Raw genomic sequence first — 18,759 nt, 5'->3', positions numbered from 1 at the left:
AGACCTCAAAGAAGGTATAAATACAGCAACTACTGTAACACTGTAAGGGCTGACAGTATGCTACTCACCATACAAATTTATGTAGCGAATACAACTCTCAACCACACGAGGAATAGCTTGTCCAGAGTCCTTTGAAGAAAAGTCAGATGAGTAATTCGTCATTTTGTTACATGTTTAAGAGCCTAACCGATACTACATTTCTTTCAGTGATTTGTTACAAAAAAAAAAAAAAAATCACTGGTGTATAATGTCCTTGTTTTTCTTCATTTACACATAAAATCAAAATTGTGCAAAAAATATGTAATAATCAGGATTATATCACATTTTGAGGAGGTAATTTTTCCAAAATCTGATCAATTAAAACACGTGTCTCACTTTTGTGTTTTCTTAATGCATATCTGGTGCATGCAGACTGCTGACTGGTTCAATGTATTGATTGCGGCCCAATAGGAGCCGTTAAAAGAATATAATCATGCACACCCAGTGAAAGTGAAGCTGGTAAGTTTAAATACAAAGTGTGATCTTATTAAGACAGACTGACTTGACCTCACAGCTATTCCTTTGCTCAGTTTCATGGATGTCGTGGATTATCACTAAGTATACAAAAATCACTAACCAACTGGAATAGCAACACCGGAGGCCTATTGAAATGTGCTTAAACATGCCTTATGTCTTTTTTTATGCAAACAATCCAGAGCTGTGCTTAAATTAACAAGAGCTTATCCAAAAGGGCACAGACTCCATATGAAGTTCGGGCCTAAAATGGCCAGATAAGAGCACTTGGATGTGCACTCAACTCTCCTTCTGCCTGTGTGCTGGCTCCTCTTGTAAATCACTGCTGGACGGGGACTCGGTACATGCTTTTAATGATACAGTGGATCTGTTTACAGCCCTCAGGGGTATACAATGAGCCCAAACGCAACAGCCATACTAAAATCGACTAGCTATGGCTGGAGTGCAGCAGTGAGGGTTGAGGCAGAAGCCGGGGTGCTGCTAGATTATGTAATGCGATCTCTTTGGATATGAGAGACTGATTTTGATCTATAAGGAATAGAAATTTGCACAGACAACTGAAACTACAGCTGTAACCTTCAACTCAGTCTGTCTAAGTGGCAGGTAAATAACTTGTTAGTACAGAATAGATACAGGAAATGAGAAAAGGTTCGCAGCACGAGCCCCCCAACATGCCTCAGAGTTTCTACCTGATGTCGAGTGTGTGAGTTCCGTCGTCCACGGCTAAAGAGAAATGTTGCAAGAGTCGGAGATGATCAGAGATGGAAAAAGGGGAAAAAAGCAAGATCCAGATTAGCACCTCAGCAGCTTCCCACCAAAGCTTTTACTAAGAGAGCGTCACATTCCACTCTGTGCTGGCATCAAACCCATAACAAAACAGCAGGAACTGGACAGGATCAGGCAGGACTCGACACGGCCACCGGCGAGAGGCAGTGAAGAGACCGGAGGAGGGGGGCAGCACACCTTATCAGTTTGGCATCCGCTCCCCGACTGCCATCTATCCTGCTGTTTTCACTGGCCTCTGCTCTTACTCTGGAAGCGGAGGAGAGAATATCTCCCGCCAGAGCAGCTCAGTGATGCCAGGTCAGCAGTGAGTCAGGGGAGCTGATGGAGACAAACATTTATCCTTCCAACTGCTGTTCCCTTCCTCCTGCTGCCCTCCAAATCTATCAATGCCACCACCCCACACATCTGAGAAACAGACCGCCAGAGCTCGCTGACTCATGAGGAAGGTTTCCAGAATCCATCTTAGCACAAATGTTCATGTTTTGTTGTTGATAAATGATGATCAAAGCTAAGACGCTTACGGGGGAACCCACCAAAATGACCAGAAAGCCAGAGGGAAATAGAAAACGGATAGGAGAAGGTGAACAGTCAAGCGGGAGACTGGCAATCAGTACCTTAATAAATGACTCCAAATTGCCATTAAATAACCTAACATTAAAAACAGAGCGGGGTCTAGCCCGCCGGGTGCCAGTGAGGGTTCTGTACGGCCCATTGGGATGTCTAGAACACAAAGAATGAATCAGAAAAGGCAAACAATGCATTTTGTGGTTTCCCTCTTTGCACATTTATGTCCTTTCAAAACCTGAACTGAAGAGGAGGATGACTAATCTTCAAAACCTTTCAACTCCAGGTGATGGCTGGATGGATGAATAAGGGTATTTTTTCAAACACAGCTGAAACCCATGAAATAACATTTTCTTTATAGCCTTTTTTTTAATCCTCCACCAGATACAACAGGCCAGAGAAATGCCAGACCCACTGGGAGCTTTGTATGTGTCAGCATCCACCTCGTGACAGAGCCTGCAGGTGACAGTCCCTTTTAGTTAGTGTGTATGTTATAATTCTGTTCTTGAGATCTGGAGGACTTAAGAGTAAATTTTCCTCCTCGAAGAGGCAAGTTCAAATTAAACTTCTATTCCTTGTTGAGTTACTAGCCACCAAATAGGGTTCCTTTCATCAAATTAAGCATATTATCTGCTGATAACAGCCAGCCAACGTCAGTCGATAGTGACTCTCTTTAAATTGCTTTAACCGGCCTATGTCTACTACTGCAGAACCCTTTGCAACCTGTCTCTATCTCAGCCTTTCATTTTGTTGTGTGTCCGACTTCATCAACGCCATCAGCTGTCACTGATTTCTGCTGGTCTCCCTGTATATGGTGTCCACCCATGTGCATCAAAGGAAGAGAGGTCCTAGAACTTACTGACAGAAATATCATAATATATAAAACTAGTATAACTAGCTAAGTTATGTAACTACAGAAGTAGTGAAAAGAAAAACTGTCCTGAAGTTTCAGTCGCTGTTGAAAGGGAAGTGAATATGCACAGGTGCTGATGTGTCTACTTTACCTTGTGGTCATGTATTCAGCTCGGTGGCCTGAGATATGAGAAAAGAGACAAGGTGTGACAAGAAGTTAGTTGGGTGGACATGCCAAGACTCATCACTGCAGTCCCTGCAGGGAATTGTGCATATGGCTAACAAAGCATTTGCCATCTGCTCACAACCACTGGCCTTTTGAGCAATCCAAAAGAAACCCATACACACTGTTTTTCCACATAATATTATAACCTGTGCCGAGACGGTTACATCAAAATGTAGTTCAAACATCTAAGAGGACACAGATGCACTTTTAAAAGTTATGGGCGCATGCACACGCACACAATACACAGAGCTAAGTTTAAAACAAGCAAAAGAAGATGAAGCAAAAATAACTACCAAATGGTTTCGCATAACAGGAAGACGCTCAAATTTTTTGGGTGACTCAAACTGTACTTCATGCAGACACCAAAATGACTAAGTAGCATGTGGGAGAAACAGGAGGGTTTTTTCTTCCTCTTAACTTAAGGCTTCATTAATCATTCAGCGTCGAATTTGAAGGAGACCACCGGGACTGCCTGTTAGAACAATGAACTGACAAATACAAGCTGAGCCCTTTAGGAGATCCTACCAGTGTAGAACAAGGGGGGCCTGTTCTTATACATGGCAGGCCATTAGGTTTCAAGCAAATCAATCACTAAGATGGATAATACAAGTTCATTATTGCCCCTTGGCTCTGACTTGCCTGGTTTTAAACCAGATTACAATCTAAGAGCTTTGACTGGTGACAAAAGCAAACAAACAACAGGAAGTTTGCCACAGAATAGACTGAATTTGCTCAAGATGGACTGCCAAATATAATAGAATTCAGTAAAGTACACAATTATTTGTTACACTAGATGTTTGGGTATTGATTGGGGTTAATAAGTCATTTTGGCTGGTAGAACATTTCCCATTTTAAGGTATGAATTAAGCACAAGTACAATACAGTGAAGAGTCTAAGGGTAAATACAGGGTCGTGAATGTACCTTCACCAAGTGCCCTCTTCAGCAAGTCGTGCTTGGCCTGCAGTTTGGAGATGAGATTGCTGCCTTCCAAAAACTCACGGAATTTCTGTGGAGAATTTAGAGTAATTACCCAGCAGCCCTGAGCACCGGCAGGAGCACCCACTCTTAAGACGGCAGTCTGTGATGAAGCAGCCAAGGGCAAAAGGACGTGCTAAGCGCCCCTTTTAGAAGCCCTTATCAGAGCATGTCCATCCCTGGATTGAAACAAGATTGCAGCTGGCAGCTGGAGATATTCTGGGGCAGTTACTCCTCTGCCAGCTGATCAAAGATTTCATAGGAATGATGTGCATAAGTTAAACATCACCTACAACCCAAATATCAAGTATATTCATATATAGATAAAAGCTTTGACTACATGTTCTAAGATTTATTATATAGATTCTGTGGTTTATGATCACACAGGAATGAATCTGTTGTAAAGCTGCATTACAGACAGCATGGATTTGATATTTATTTCTGTTTTCTACATTAAAAATAAATTTTAAAGTCATTACTTTCGCTAACTTGCAGCAGACATCATCTCTGCACTCACCATGAAGTAGAACTGCTCCGTCTCTTGCTGGTTGGCTCTCCTCTTGGCGATGCTGGGCTTGCTGAGGTACGTCTCCGACACTGTGGACTTGACTGATTCGGTGGACCGGCTGTGGTGGAAGCACTCAGACACATCGTAGTCTTCAATGGTCACCATGTCCTGGATGGTGGTCAGGGTTGCCTCTGATGTCTTTTTGATCTGTGAAAAGAAGAGAAGGTGAGAAAAAGCTGATGTCATCTCTTCTATATCACTATGTTACCATCTCACTATACACAGAAACTCACTTCACTCCCTGAAAACCACTCTCTATCCCAAGACACACTTTAAAATTCAGGTGGTTTCTGACGAGGTGAATGTTCCCTAAAATAAAAGAATTTCCCGACGGTTCAAAGTGACTTATTTATCATTGTGTTCACACTCACGGGGTGCAGAGGTGAACAGTGTCAGATGGAAATGCCAGATTGAGCTGTAGGCTTTTAAGATCCATTTTCATAACCACGTCTTCCTGTCAACAGTTCTTCTCTCAGAGCTTATAAACACCAGGACTTGGCCAAGCATGCCCCACCACTTAGTGTGAAAGATGTTCGACCACTGCTGCAAGAGCTGCAGGGCATAACTGTGTCCATAATATTATGACATAAGATGGCACAACATGTGACATTCAAATGAGAGAGTAGATAAAAGTTAAAGACGCACACACACACATCCAGGGGGAAAAACTGATGTGTGTGTGCACACTTTGGCACGTTTAAGCCTTCAGAGTCATCCCAAATGTAAATATGTATATAAGGGATCAAGGCACTTGCAGAATATGGACCAATGGCAATACAAACAGAGCAAATATAAACAGAGAAAGTAAAGGAGGCAGACAGGGAGGCATAAGAGACTAAACTGAAGTGTGTTAAGTGTGAACATGAATCACTGATGTGGAAAAGCCACAAAAAACCCCAAACAACAACAACGACAACACAAAAACCCACCAACAAGCACTTCCCTGGAAAAATTAAGCAAAACTGCAGCATTTCATGGAGACACTCACCATGTCAGTTCACTTACTGAGATTTTAAAAAGGTGGGGAACGCACAGGTCAATGGGACCCTGAATGTAATGCAGCTGGAATTCCTCTTGATTATCCTTAATGATCAGAATGACCTCACCTCAAAAGGTAGTGACCCCATTTGTCAGTTATTTAGTGAGCGCAAGCTCAGAGGTAATGAAAGAACAAGGCGAATTCCTCGTGTTACAATTATACACTGAGACAACTGTGGCTTGTGGCTTGTTTCTTTTAAACTGCCTGACCCGTGACTCATTTCACCTTCAAAGAAGAAGAAAAAAAAAAGAGTCGCCCTGAAAACCAAAGAAGACTTTTCAGCTTTCATGTGTTGCTGTGATGAATTACACTGCTGACACACATGCTCGTGCACACATGCTCGTGCACACATGCTCGTGCACACATGCTCGTGCACACAGAATGGATGTAGTTATCCCACCTTTCATGAAGGAAAGGAAACACGCAGACACGGAACATGAAATGCTAGATTCAGTAAAGTGAAACTTTCAAATGACTAAAAAGGCAAATTTACACAATGACAGGTAACTTCTAACATGTAGCTGTTGGTTAGACTCTGAGTGCGTTTGAGTTCCTCTCCCTGTGTTCCTGGCAGCCTCATTCAGAGTGGCACCATGGAGGCGAGAGGCCCAGCTGTCATCATGAAGACAAGAGCCATGCATGTGTGATAGAAATGCTCCTAGTGAAAAAGTTGTTGAGTTTATCCATTATTCAGCAGACGGATAGTTACCAGTGTTCGGTGCAGGGCTCAGTTACAGCAGAGCTCTTAGAGAGACTCGGTGGATATGCGTGTTAATCCGTAAATTATAAACCATAAATCCGGTGTCTCTATACTTTGATATAGACGTTCCAAGAGTAAGCAAGTAGCCATCATTATCTAAACTGAACTTCAGCACTGTTAAAAGCAAAAAATAATTCCAGTCGCAAAAAAGTGGAATAAAGGTTTATTCTGCAGGGAAGCACACCACTCCTAGTTAATCCTACATCCGTCATCAGAAGTCAGACTGCAGTCCACAGCTTTCAACAGACCCGGCAGTACAGTAAGTGGGTAATTCGCTGATCTTCCGCTATGAGCACACACACAGGCTTTGATGTGCTTCCTTGATATTTATCTGGAGGAAAAACAAACACTCCCTGCAAAGATGATGCTATTAGATTGCCAGGGTTTAGTGTGAAACATCTTGAGAATAACCATTAAGTGTGCTTGTGTATTTGCAGGAGAAGACGGCAGAAATCAGAGGAGGAAAATTAGTCTGTGTGAGCACTGGGTCATGCAGAGGCAAATGAGATCTAAATGGGCAGATTATTAAGTCTGCAAAAAGACAAATCACACTGACTGACTGATGAGGAGAAATGAAATTATGTCCTTAGAGAAATGAGTTTTTTGATGAAAGAAATCCAGCAGGATTATGCTAAGCCCTACGCCTAAATAAAAGTGAAACCCAGCGTCCTTCTCCCTGTGTTGCACTCTATCCAGCGCCAATGCAGAGTAAATTATTCAGCAATGTTTTCTTTCACCAACTTCACGGGAGCCAAAGAGGTTTGAGGAAGCAGCTGCACTTCTCTATGAAGCACTGCCCTGTAGTTTTTCCTGTCCAGATAAAGACAGACGCTCCTTCTCCCTCGTACGTTTGACAGTCCAGCTTTTAGGTCGCCACAGTGCTTAGAAAGTTCATTTTCCAAGGATGTATCTGGCACGTCATGCCCAGGAAGAGGGGCCATCTGGTGATCCTAACATGAGGCAGCGGCGCCCTCCAATTTTGACCCACCAGGACATCCGCTTCAGCGAGGCAGGAGGACAAGGGCATGAAGCAACCGGGGCTTTTCAACCATACACACAGTCACAAGTATATGCACAGTTGATTAAACACTATACGTACTGCAGACAAACTGTGGTGACGCCAACAGGACTCTGACTCGTCTGGTTATAGTCCATGAAACACCACAATCTGAGTCTCAGTAAATAGGCTGTGACTGAGGATCATTTTCACCACTGACTGACTGATATTTTCTTCTAATGACGTGGGGTGTATGTGTATATACACATACACACATTCTGTCATAAAGCTTGATAAATTCAATTAATAAAGTTAATGAATGTATTTTGCATATTCAAAAAAGCCGCACATACTGTTATTCTGCACTCATAGTTCATTCCTGTAGACGTATAGTTTAGACGTCTGTTTAACTAAAGATTTGACCATCTGATCAAAGGGAATCTAAAATGATGATGAGTGCAGATGAAGTTGTGAGGCCTGCTCCTGTGTCTTTGTAAGAGGATAAAAGAAGAAAGTGCAGCGATGTGGAGGGAGAGAAGCAGAAAGGAGAAGCAGGTCAGACGTGATACAAAGTAACAGCCCGATGGAGGTGACTGCACTCTGAACCAACAAAAAGCCTTTCTTCTCCATTTTCAAGAAAACAAAATGTAAATTTACTCAGGCATGCTGCAGATGCATTAAAACAAAAGAGCCTGAGAAGCAAAGAAGCACCCACAATGTCAATGCAGCACAGGTGGGAGCAAAACGACAGGCTTCACAGAGAGGCTTTCAGAGGCTACCTTCGGGGCATGAGCAAGAAGAAAAAACACAGTTTGTAAGCTTGTGTCTCATCTATAACTATTTTCCATCTCACCTTGGATGACTTCTGGCTGAAGTTAACTTTGTTGAGCATCTTTAATTCACTGTCAGCACCGTGCATCCAACAAATAAACACATAACAAAGCTGCCAAATCTCAGGCAGACAACAAAACTGAGACATGTTTGACGCAACTAAACCCCCTGCAACACAAACACCTGGATTGCGATTTCCATTTTTCTTGCCCCCATTTTACCTCTTCATTTTCAATCTTCAGAGTAGCGATACGAGACTGCAGCTGCTGGAACCTCAGTATAAGCTCCCCATTCACTGGTGGCTGCACTGAGATCTGACATACCTGGAAATATAGACAAATCACAGCATCACTGAGCATGTACCTGAAATTTCAAGCTATCAGAGGAACAAGGTCACGTAAGCTCTAAATTTAAACAGGATGTAGGCATCCAAATTCTTTTTCCAATTGCAAGGCAAACCACAGTGACGTCTCCCAAATGAATGCAGACACCGATGCAAAAACAGCTAGTAAACAGACACGCTATCAGCAGAGTGCCAGCCAAACAGTAAAATCCCTAACACATGTTGAGCTTCATGACTTCAGGGGACGTAATAACACATGATTTGTTAATTTCAGTACCCCATAAAACCTGATCCAGCAGCCCATACGCAATAAAAAGCTGCACTCAAGCCACTGAATATCTGACTAATGCTGAGATATTTTTATTTTTCAAAATTAAGCTCAAAGGTATTCAGTATATTTGCACCACTTATTAGATAAAATCCAGCTGCACCACATACTTCGTCTCCCATGTGAGGCTGGAACTCAAATTTTGCTGGAGGACAGAAGGCCGTAGGGTACATCTCCATGAACCTCTGTCGGTCACTTCGTGGATCTAAACTGTCCACTGCATTTTCGATGATGTCAAGACCCTCGTGGCGTGACGTCTCCAAGTTATATTCGGCAGACAGGTAAGTCCGCAGGGCACGATTCAGACTGGCATGATAACCCAAATCACAGCACTGGATGGAAAAAAAAAAGAAAAAAGGCAGATTAGTAAATTGATTTTATCAATTATGGTTGATTATTATGGAGCTTAGACTTTCAGCTTTAATTTAAGAGGGTTAAACAAAATCATTCAGTTATTATTATTCATCAACTTTACACTCAACCTTTGGCAAAAAAGTAACTGAATAATTCACCCACAGACTATTGTTACTTAGCCGCGTTGGTTATTTCTTCACATGTTAAGCAGATAAAGAAACCTGCAGTTGATTCCAAGTGTGACAAATGCATTTCAAAGTGGTTTCTGTAAATCCAGACCGTGATGCAAAGGAGCACTCGGTGACAGTGAAAAAGCCACCCTCAGCGATAGTAGCAATAGCAAACCAATGACAAGAAGAGAAAGGAGTTCATTTGCACAGACCTGGTGTGTAATACCAGACAAAGAGTGACTTTGTGTTACTAATTATTTTGCTGTGCTTATTTTTATTTAGATGATGTAAATTATAAACCGTGGATGCAATAAAAATGTTTATAAAAATATAAATGAGCAAAGCTGGCTACATTTTATGGTTAAAAAAAAAAAGAGACTAAATGACATCACTTTCTGAGCCAAAAGTATTGCCTCTGTGTTGCACGACTCGAGCCGTACCTCCGGGATCTGATTTGCCAAGGTCACTGCTAACAACAGCACCCACCTAGAGCTCCACACAGAGAAACACAAAATGGCCTGAACAACTGTCAAACACGATGCTACAACCAGCCTGCTTGTACACTTTGTTTTTCACTATAAAAAGTCTCTTCATCAATAAACAAATGCTTGTGAGCCTGCACACAAAGCTCACGCAGAGAGCATCTCTCACACAATCACACACACAATCACACACACACACACGCCCTGGTGAGATGTGAAGGCTTCTGAGCAAAGCAGGGAGAGGGGTAATTTCAGCGCACAGCATGCCGCTGAATAGAGGTTGCATTTCTCTCTCCCTCTCTTCTCTCCTTCAGTCCTGTCTGGAATATAAAAACCCAAACACTTGCCAAAATCCCAGCCGTCTCCGGTTTCCTTAGAAACGCGACAGAAAGTGGTGCAGTAAGTTTATCTCTCTCTTTCAAAAAAAAAAAAAAAGAAAAAGAAATGACTCAGGTAATGAAACTGTGAATAAGTCATATATATATATATATATATATATATATATCTGTATTGCATAAAGCAAAACAAAGAAAAACAACATGATCAGATTAGGTAACAATTGTCTTTAATATAAAAAAGAAGCCAGTTCAGGGCCACGCCCCCTTTTTATTCAACCAATCTGAAACATGTGAAAAATAGCTGTTACATAATGTATAACTAAATATTAAACATAGGATTTCAATAATGACAGAGTATGGTAGGAGGAAAGAATAGCTTTCATCACCAAAGTTAATAAAGCTGCTTTAATTTGGTCCTGCACTATAATTTCCATCCCACAGTCTAGTGTCCAGAACTCTTATATTAAGCACAGCTGCTAAAGTCATCAGTCTTTCTTCTGAAGGTCAGAGAAAAAGCCCTGAGCAGTAATTGGTCTTTTGCATAAGAAGCTCAAACAAATATGAGAAAATCTTAACCGGGGGGGGGGGTGGGGGTTCAATGTCTATAAAAAGGGGTGAAGTAGTGATTAAGGTTGGGTAATCTTCTCCATAATCTAACTGTCCTATAGCAGCCTGGTATCATCATATAACTTATCCGCACCGGTACTGTGGTGGCGCACAATTATTATCAACTTAACAACAACACTACTGATTTGCTGGGTATTTTTGACATTGTTTATCAGGACGAATAAAAGTACTGATGCATACATTGATTGTTTGGACAATAAATCAATATGTTAAATACCACAGTTTAATCTGTATCAGTCAAAGAAAATTTCAAGAGGCCAAAAACGAATGCAGAGACATCTGCAGTGCAGGCACTCTTCCATTGTTGTGCAACAATGCTTTTGATTAATTGTGTATAGGCATTTAATTGCCAAATTTTCCATATAAAATTATTCCGGGAAAATACATTATTATTATTATTACTACTACATGTACCAACCAGTATCCATCTCCCAAAATCTGCATTGGAAAGTAAAAAAACAAAAGACCACCACTTAAAACGTGTGTGTTCTGATTATTAATATTCTCCTCAGTCTCACTTGAGGCAAAAAAAGTGTGTGCAGAAGAAGAAGAAGAAGCTGGCTCACAACACGACTGCCAAAATCCCGTGGTTTCATACTTACATCAATTAAGTCCGACAAGTCGTGGATGTAGTATTTGTAAACGGATGAGTTTGTCGCTTCCAGCGTCAGCAGGTACTCGTTCCGCGCTTTGATCGACTTCAGCTTGTTCTCGGAGTACTTGGCTTGACGCTGATGAGAGAATTAGAAGCAAAAATGAGAAACAGACAACAACAGAGCGAGCGAGACGGGGTGAATTTAATGAGTGAAGATTTGCCTTTTGACAAGTGATTATGCTTTCATGTCTCTGCACGCACAGCGAGTCACAGTGCTGGGACTAGATTACTGTCAAAACAAAACATTTTAGGCAACGTTAGAGATAAGTTACAGTCTGGCATGAAAAGGACCAAGTACGGAAAAAAAACAAAAAAATGAACTAAAACCAGGCTGTGGCCTTGGTTTCAACTTGGACACCTCAGTGTGGGACAGAAGTTTTTAACTTACACTTCCTCTTCAGCAGAGAAGCATGAGGCTGTTAGTCAACACGCGCTGACCACTGCACTAGGCTCTGATTCACACACTCCAGATCACCCATATTTTAAGACTTCCCAAAAGCATTCCTGGAAAACTTGTGTTATAAAAAAATCAGTTGCCTGGACTTTAATCATTTGCCACAGAGATTTAACAGACAACAGGCCTGTTCTAAGAAAACAAAGCCTGGGTGAGTCTTTTTCTTTTTCAATACTGAACAGTTATTTTTTTCTCTTTTATGGTGCAACTACTGGCTTTTGCTGCCTTTAACACCTGGCATCTTACCTTCTCTTTCATCTTCTCAATTTTCTTCACAGAGCTGCGCCTCTGGTATTTTTCCTCCATTCGAATGCTGAAGACAGGATCAGCCCTGCCAATCTGCTTTTCTTCTTGCTTCTCAGCCTCCTTCAGCTTGCTCTCAGCGCTGATGCTCTCCGAGTGGTACATGTGATACGTCTTCATCACCTGGACAGGAAGGAAAAGGCATTGTTTTATTTCAAGACCAGAAAAAACAAAAAAGGCAGCAGCCTCTGGGTGTTGGGTTAGTTCCTGTGGGGTCAAAGATCAGAATAATCCATCGTCTTAATCGTGACCTAACCCGCAAATAAGGCTTCCATCTTCTGACTCACTCATTTATCACCTATCGATTCAACTCCTGTCAAAGCACTCATCGCTCACAGTTCTTCTTGTGCTGAACCACAAATCAAAGAGTCTTTTTTGTTTAGTTAAGTACACAAACCACACAGGCCAAAAAACTAAAAAGATGCACTCAGGAAGTTATCAAGAGGACTATTTTTAGACTTTCAATTCAGCTTTTTAATGAGATGGTATTTGGCTCTGGCTTCATGTCTTCATGTAGCATAAACTTCAAAAATGTGTCTTTTTCTTAAAGCTATAATCGCATTTAAGCTGAAGTCATTCACCGTTTTGCCTTCACACTGTAACAATGTAACACAGCAGAAGTTTATTACGCTGATAGTGGCCTGCTGATTAGAGCTACTTCCTAAAGCTTGAATCATCCTCCTCCTGCGTTCCTCACAGTACTCCATGGATCCATTAGGCAGTGACTCAGCTGCAAGTAGCAGGTTAACTACAAAATACAAATAATGAACTTTCCAAACTTTACAAGAGAGCTGAGAGCTGATAGTCTTATTAACATAGATGATAAACAGACAGTGGACTCATAGGAAAATAATGATGACTCAGTGGCATGGTAAGAGGAAAACTGAAACAAATTCATGATGTCATTGTGAAGTCTGAAAGCAGAATAGGCCACTCAACCCCACACATCCATGAAAATGAAGACATTAGGGAAGCATTTGGAGGAAGAGAAACAAAACAGGTGAAAATGACGAGGAGAGGAAATGAGATCTGAGCTGATGGTTCGTGGCGGTCGGCCAAAACTACTGAACTAAGTAGAAGGACCAAAATTATATTCAAACGTCCAAGGCAGCAATATAGAGCACAGAGCGGTTTAACCTGGAATGAACTGACTCCGGCAAATTACAGCTCCACAACCTGTGTATGAAATACATTTGTCTGCACAAAACCTCAGCTTCAGTACAAATAGAGACTCACCCATTCAAAATCTAAACATCTTTCCCCCAATGTGAGTTATTTCTGTACGAGTGGAACAACAGAGCAAAGCCTGGTTTGTCTGGAGCCCTTCGTCTTTGGTGGGGTTGGCTTAACTGGAACCAGTTTAGAGATGGGTGACTGACCTTGGTCCGCGTACTCCTCACTTAATGGTCTGGAGTCTGCCACTGCTGTGTTTACTTTACCGCTTTTTTTAGAGGGACACATTTAGACACGGACGAGACCTGTTATTTCAGTGGCGGTGGCCGACACTGGGACTGCGGCTGTCTGATGCAACAGCTACCCTGTGTGCGCGCGCGTGTGCGTGTGTGCTCACGTGTGTCCTCCCACTGGGGTTAAAGCAGGCCAAATCTACAGCGTGGACTGTGGTGAGAGTGACACACATTAAGCTCGAGAGTAACACGTTGTTGTGTTTGGAGGAGCGAGGGCTGGTCTGCCCCCTTTACACACAGGGGAAGTGTAACCAACTTCAGTCCTTCATGGTGAGTAACTGGAGACTCTATAAGCAAACTGAACTGATCTTCAGTGAATGTTCTGGGAAGGCAGAACAACTGATTTGACTTGTTGCTACATCACCGTACATGCAAGGTGACGATGCGTCAGGAAAGCAACTAAAAACACAAAATCACACACATGAACAGTATTACTGAATTATATTTCATAAGCTTTAAACCTTAGGTTTGTTGTTATTTATGAAACGCTACTCACGCTATACATAGGCTACAGTAATACACAATATTTAATAAATATCAAACATTAACTTTTCATTCATTTTACTTTTTAAAGGGTTTGCTGGAGTTTGCATATCCATGGCTTCTGTGAGGCATTGAATACAAGGACTAGCAGAGCTGATAGTCAAGTTAAGGCAGTAACTAGCAGGGTCAAAGGTACACAGAGGCTGCTAACAATACAAATGAAAAGCGTTAGGAACTACACTGCACATGTGCAGCCTGTGTGATGCACCAGTTTGACAGCTTGGTAAAATTTCACTGACCTACTGGGGTGAAATTTTAACCTGTGAGTTGACAGGTTCAGAGCCATGGTTTGGTTTCTTGCAACCTGCAAGCTAGTAGTCTTGGGCACATATAGCATAATTACAATGGTTCTCATTTTGAATGTAGAACTTTGTTGCGTGTAATGCAACTTGGACTTTTCCCAGGTTTTCTGTCTGTCTCTGATGTCAGCTACTGAAAGAAATAAAGAATGATAGGGAGCAAGTTGCTATTTGGCTCAGACCTCCCAGTGTGACTTTGCATGAGTCGTTTTCAAGAGCAAAAAAAAAAAAAAAAAAACTGGTGATGAAAGCTATTAGAAACAGAATATGAACTGTAATGAGTCAAGCAAACACAGAGATGAAAGTTTGTAGCTTTGAATGGCTGATTTATGAGAGTAAAGGGGACAGTTTTATGCTTTTGTGGTGCAAAGAAATGTGACTTTTCCTGTACTTTGTTTGCAATACATTTGCTTGAATGTTTAATTTAGAATCCATCAGATATCTTCCAGTTTCAGGGTTAAAAACATCAAGTTGTTACAGACAGTAAGAAATTATTGAGCTCAATGCTATAAACTAGTCTCAACCACAGCCAAGATGAATGTATTCAAGTGCATTAGTGAAAAATAGCAGTCGTTACTACTTACTGTGTATAGCTCATTGAGGACTTTCATTAAGTCTTCCTGGAGCTGAAAGGCTATTTCTTTGCTCTGTAAAAGAAATACAAAAAGGAAAAACAATAAGAGCAATACAAAGAAATCACCATTATCACACAAGAAATTCATGTTCTATCCAGGTAGTTCCCCTTTAAAGACAACACAGTATAAGCACTGTGGGAACAACCATTACTAAACTGCAGCTTCACAAATCTTTTCAGCAAATGCACACTGTTCGTTCTATATCAGGTTTAATATAAGTGCCACTGAGGTGAAACCATTCTCTACTCTTAATGGTGCACATACAAAACAGATGAGTGCATTTATAATACTGTGTCAAATACAGGCTTTTGTGTGTGAAAGTGGTGCCGGTGTCATGCTAGCTTTTCCACTTAAATCATCGAACACCGCTAGAGTTTCAGCGTCCACATGCTCAACACATTATCTGGCCTCTACGCCTGAATGTAAAAGATTTCTTCCAAATATGTTAACTCAATCAGCCGCGCCACAAGGCTGACTCAGTAATGCTATCACACACACGCCCACAGAAATGCATCTCATGGTTGTGGGATACAGTTTAACAGTGATGGTGTGATGGATTTAGAGAGGCCTTTACTATTAATTTAACAGTGAAGCTTCCATATTTCTTTCACACTGACTCATATAGCGTATCAGATGTTTATGAGATTATGAGTCATGACAATGAATTTTTGATCTCTCCACTATAGTGTTGCCACCTGGATGATATTACAACCTTGGCCTGTGCACCAGGCCTATATCAAACCCAATTATCCTCAGACAAAACTCATTGTGGGAGCCACTCACAGCGATATGATGGACAAGCTTTCTGAGTGGGTATCAAGCCAGCTCCTGTAGTAAGAGAGTGGGGATTTATTTTCTAAAGATATAGAGGGCATTGTAGTCTTTTTAAGAGCCATAATGCTGAAATAAACACTACATTTAATATTAAAGGGGGCTATTGGGAGTTTTTGAAAAAGGCAGCACAATGATTTTAGGAGTGAGGGTAAATTTGGGGCGAGTTCACGAGCAACAAGATGCACATTCCTGATGCTGGCTTCAGACTGTTGCAATGGCAACAGTTGTTGCCAAGGAAATTAGTTATGTAGCTAAACCTGTTTGAATGTGCACAATGTCTTTGGGAAGAAAACATGAATTTATATCCAAAAAAAACCAAAAAAAAAACACCAAAAGCATTGCAGATTGTGAGTCGTCTTAAAGCCGTTTTTATATTTTACTGAATAAGAAATTGCAAATAGTCAGTCTGCCAGTTTTAGCCGCACGATACAGTTCATAAAGAGATAAGCTGAAGCAAGCACTGAAGCAAAGTTAACTGGATGCATTTATTTTCACAGTGCAATATATTGTGCCGTAGTTGTTTATTACTTGTGACACAAGATGCTGTTAAATGCATCACTGACCCAAGTGAGTTCTCAGACATGATCACGCTTGCACGAAACACCACAAGTTTTTGGCTATAACTGAACCGTGCATATGCAACCGACCTGAACCGCAGCAAGACTGCGAGTACTTCTACGCAGATTTTCACAGTCTGTCACTCATGTTCTTCATGTTGCTTACAGGTAGAGCTGTACAGTGTCCAAGTATTTTAACAGACAGCAAAGAGGATTACGCTCTCAGTCACTGGCTGCTAGGCTGGTGTCTGAAATTATAGAGTCACGCTAGGTGACCTGACTGATCTGCAACACCTACCTAACCACCACCTGGTCTGTCATTTCCCCAACTTGGAGCTTTTTAGCTAATCGGGACATAATCAGATAATTAGATTCCAGGAGAAACAAACTCAGCAAGAGGAAACCTCAGGCATGTTTGACAGGTGAGTGTAGATAAGGAAGTTACTAAGCAGTCTTACGTTTTTTGGTGAACTATACGATCACCTGGTCCTTGGGTTTATCAATACTCAGTAAACTGCCTCTTAAATGTAAATTCACACGATTGTAAAGACACAGACCTTCCCCTGTGGGAAAATCCATTAGCAAGCATCAGTTCCATGGACAGGACCTTTGACTATCTGTCAGATCTAACACACATCAGTTCTTTCCCATTGAGGAGGCTGGGAAGTGATCCAGAGCTCAATGAAAAGCCTTCTCAGAGATCACAAGATGTGCGAGAAAGAATGTGTGTACACGTGTGTGTGTGTGTGTGTTGGATGTGAGAGGAATAAAGAGGGAAATGATCGTAAATTACATTTACAATCACGACTGCCTTTTACCAGAAAAAGCTACACGTAGCATGAGGTTTCGAATTTTGGAAACAGTTGTTTAGCGAAGCTGTGTTGTGTAACACATGTCGCTGATTTAATTTGCACAACGTTTTTTTCCTTCCTGCTTAAAGGAATCTCAGCTGGGGGGTTTCCAATTCAGTCCAATTCATTAAAAGGATCCTGCAAATGGGTTTTCCCTTTCAACTTCATACCATCTGTATTCCAACCACATTAGAAAGATGAAACAAACCCAGTGAGAAGAAACCATGGCAGCACTTAGGGAGTGGTGGGTTTCATATTGCCACTGCCATTAATCACAGTATAGAGATGGCAGCTGTATACGCTGCAGGGCCCGTGTGTACATTAGTGTCTTCCGACTGTAACTTGGAATTTGACCAAATGACACAAATATTGAACCCTTCATAAAATGTCAGCCTAATTATTGGTTAGTCCAGCTGTTTCACTTGTTATTTAAAAAAAAAACAAAAAAAATACTCTGTATATAATAATCTGTTAAAAATGGTTTAAAACTAAAAGTTGCATTGTTATTTATTATGCAAATAAGAAACTAAATTCATGTTTTTTGAGCCGGTGTTCTGGGAATCCATCTTACCTCACAAACCATCCTAGCGGTTGTTTCTGCGCATGTGCTTTGCATGCGCACAACACAAAATTAAGTGTCAAACCATCATATCTTTGTGAGTATAAGCTAGAAGCATACTCTGATGGGTAAAGTTAAGTGGCAAACCGTCCTACATACTTACATTTCTGCTGGAATTCTTGTGTGACGGCAGGAATGTGCATAAACTACGTACGGTGGACGATTTGCCAAAGTAGGATGATTTGTCAGAACACCGGCACAGCGGACGTCTCTGAGAAGTTGCAAATTCAATGATGCAAAACATTCAACCACCAACACTAATTTTTCTGCTCAGGAATGAAATTATTGAACATAAATAGCTTTAATTTGGCATCTTTTACTATTTTTTTCTGCTTTTTGTAAAAGTGTAACTTTGAAAATTCAATGACAACATCAATAATTTTAGCATTAAAAATATTATTTTGATTAGAGCATTTGCACACACTGGTAGATTAACTATTACAGAAACATAAAAATTTGGTAATTATCGCTACTGTTAGGTTTACTCCACAGCTGCCCTGAATTAACATTGAGTGGTGGACTAATACATTTGCAAAGCACCATATTGGAGGTGCTGGTAGTGGATTTTGGGATATTACACTTTTTGTTATTACACCAAATCAGTTAAATAGATTCAGCTTGAATTATTTCAATATTTACACCTTTTTGTAAACTTATGTGTTGCTTTAAGTTCAAAAGTGCCTCGAGCTCTAGGAAATCCACCATGTAGCTGCTGCCACAGAATATCACTTTCATGAATAAAACAGGGCAGAGCAAAACAAAGAGCCAGTTGTATGAATAATGAAAACT

General features: G+C 41.1%; 1 protein-coding gene across 4 annotated transcripts in view; it reads right to left on the bottom strand.

The window, feature by feature from the left end:
- The window catches only part of srgap1a (SLIT-ROBO Rho GTPase activating protein 1a), a 78,415-nt gene that overhangs the window by 22,923 nt on the left and 36,733 nt on the right, over positions 1 to 18,759 (bottom strand). For 2 of the 4 annotated variants that reach the window (XM_026176588.1, XM_026176587.1), the window contains exons 4-13: positions 15,059 to 15,121; positions 12,110 to 12,289; positions 11,357 to 11,485; positions 8,894 to 9,115; positions 8,334 to 8,435; positions 4,435 to 4,632; positions 3,864 to 3,948; positions 2,868 to 2,895; positions 1,914 to 2,019; positions 69 to 129 (exon numbers count right to left, since the gene is read on the bottom strand). In XM_026176588.1, the coding sequence (XP_026032373.1) occupies positions 69 to 129; positions 1,914 to 2,019; positions 2,868 to 2,895; positions 3,864 to 3,948; positions 4,435 to 4,632; positions 8,334 to 8,435; positions 8,894 to 9,115; positions 11,357 to 11,485; positions 12,110 to 12,289; positions 15,059 to 15,121 (1,174 nt within the window). Of the gene's footprint in view, positions 1 to 68; positions 130 to 1,202; positions 1,237 to 1,913; positions 2,020 to 2,867; positions 2,896 to 3,863; positions 3,949 to 4,434; positions 4,633 to 8,333; positions 8,436 to 8,893; positions 9,116 to 11,356; positions 11,486 to 12,109; positions 12,290 to 15,058; positions 15,122 to 18,759 lie in introns of all 4 variants that reach the window. The other 2 variants (XM_026176586.1, XM_026176585.1) reach the window with 1 other exon arrangement.

This window comes from Astatotilapia calliptera, chromosome 7 (assembly GCF_900246225.1).
Source record: "Astatotilapia calliptera chromosome 7, fAstCal1.2, whole genome shotgun sequence".
In the NCBI taxonomy this organism is placed as follows: Eukaryota; Metazoa; Chordata; class Actinopteri; order Cichliformes; family Cichlidae; genus Astatotilapia; species Astatotilapia calliptera.
This window is presented reverse-complemented; position numbering and strand designations above follow the sequence as displayed.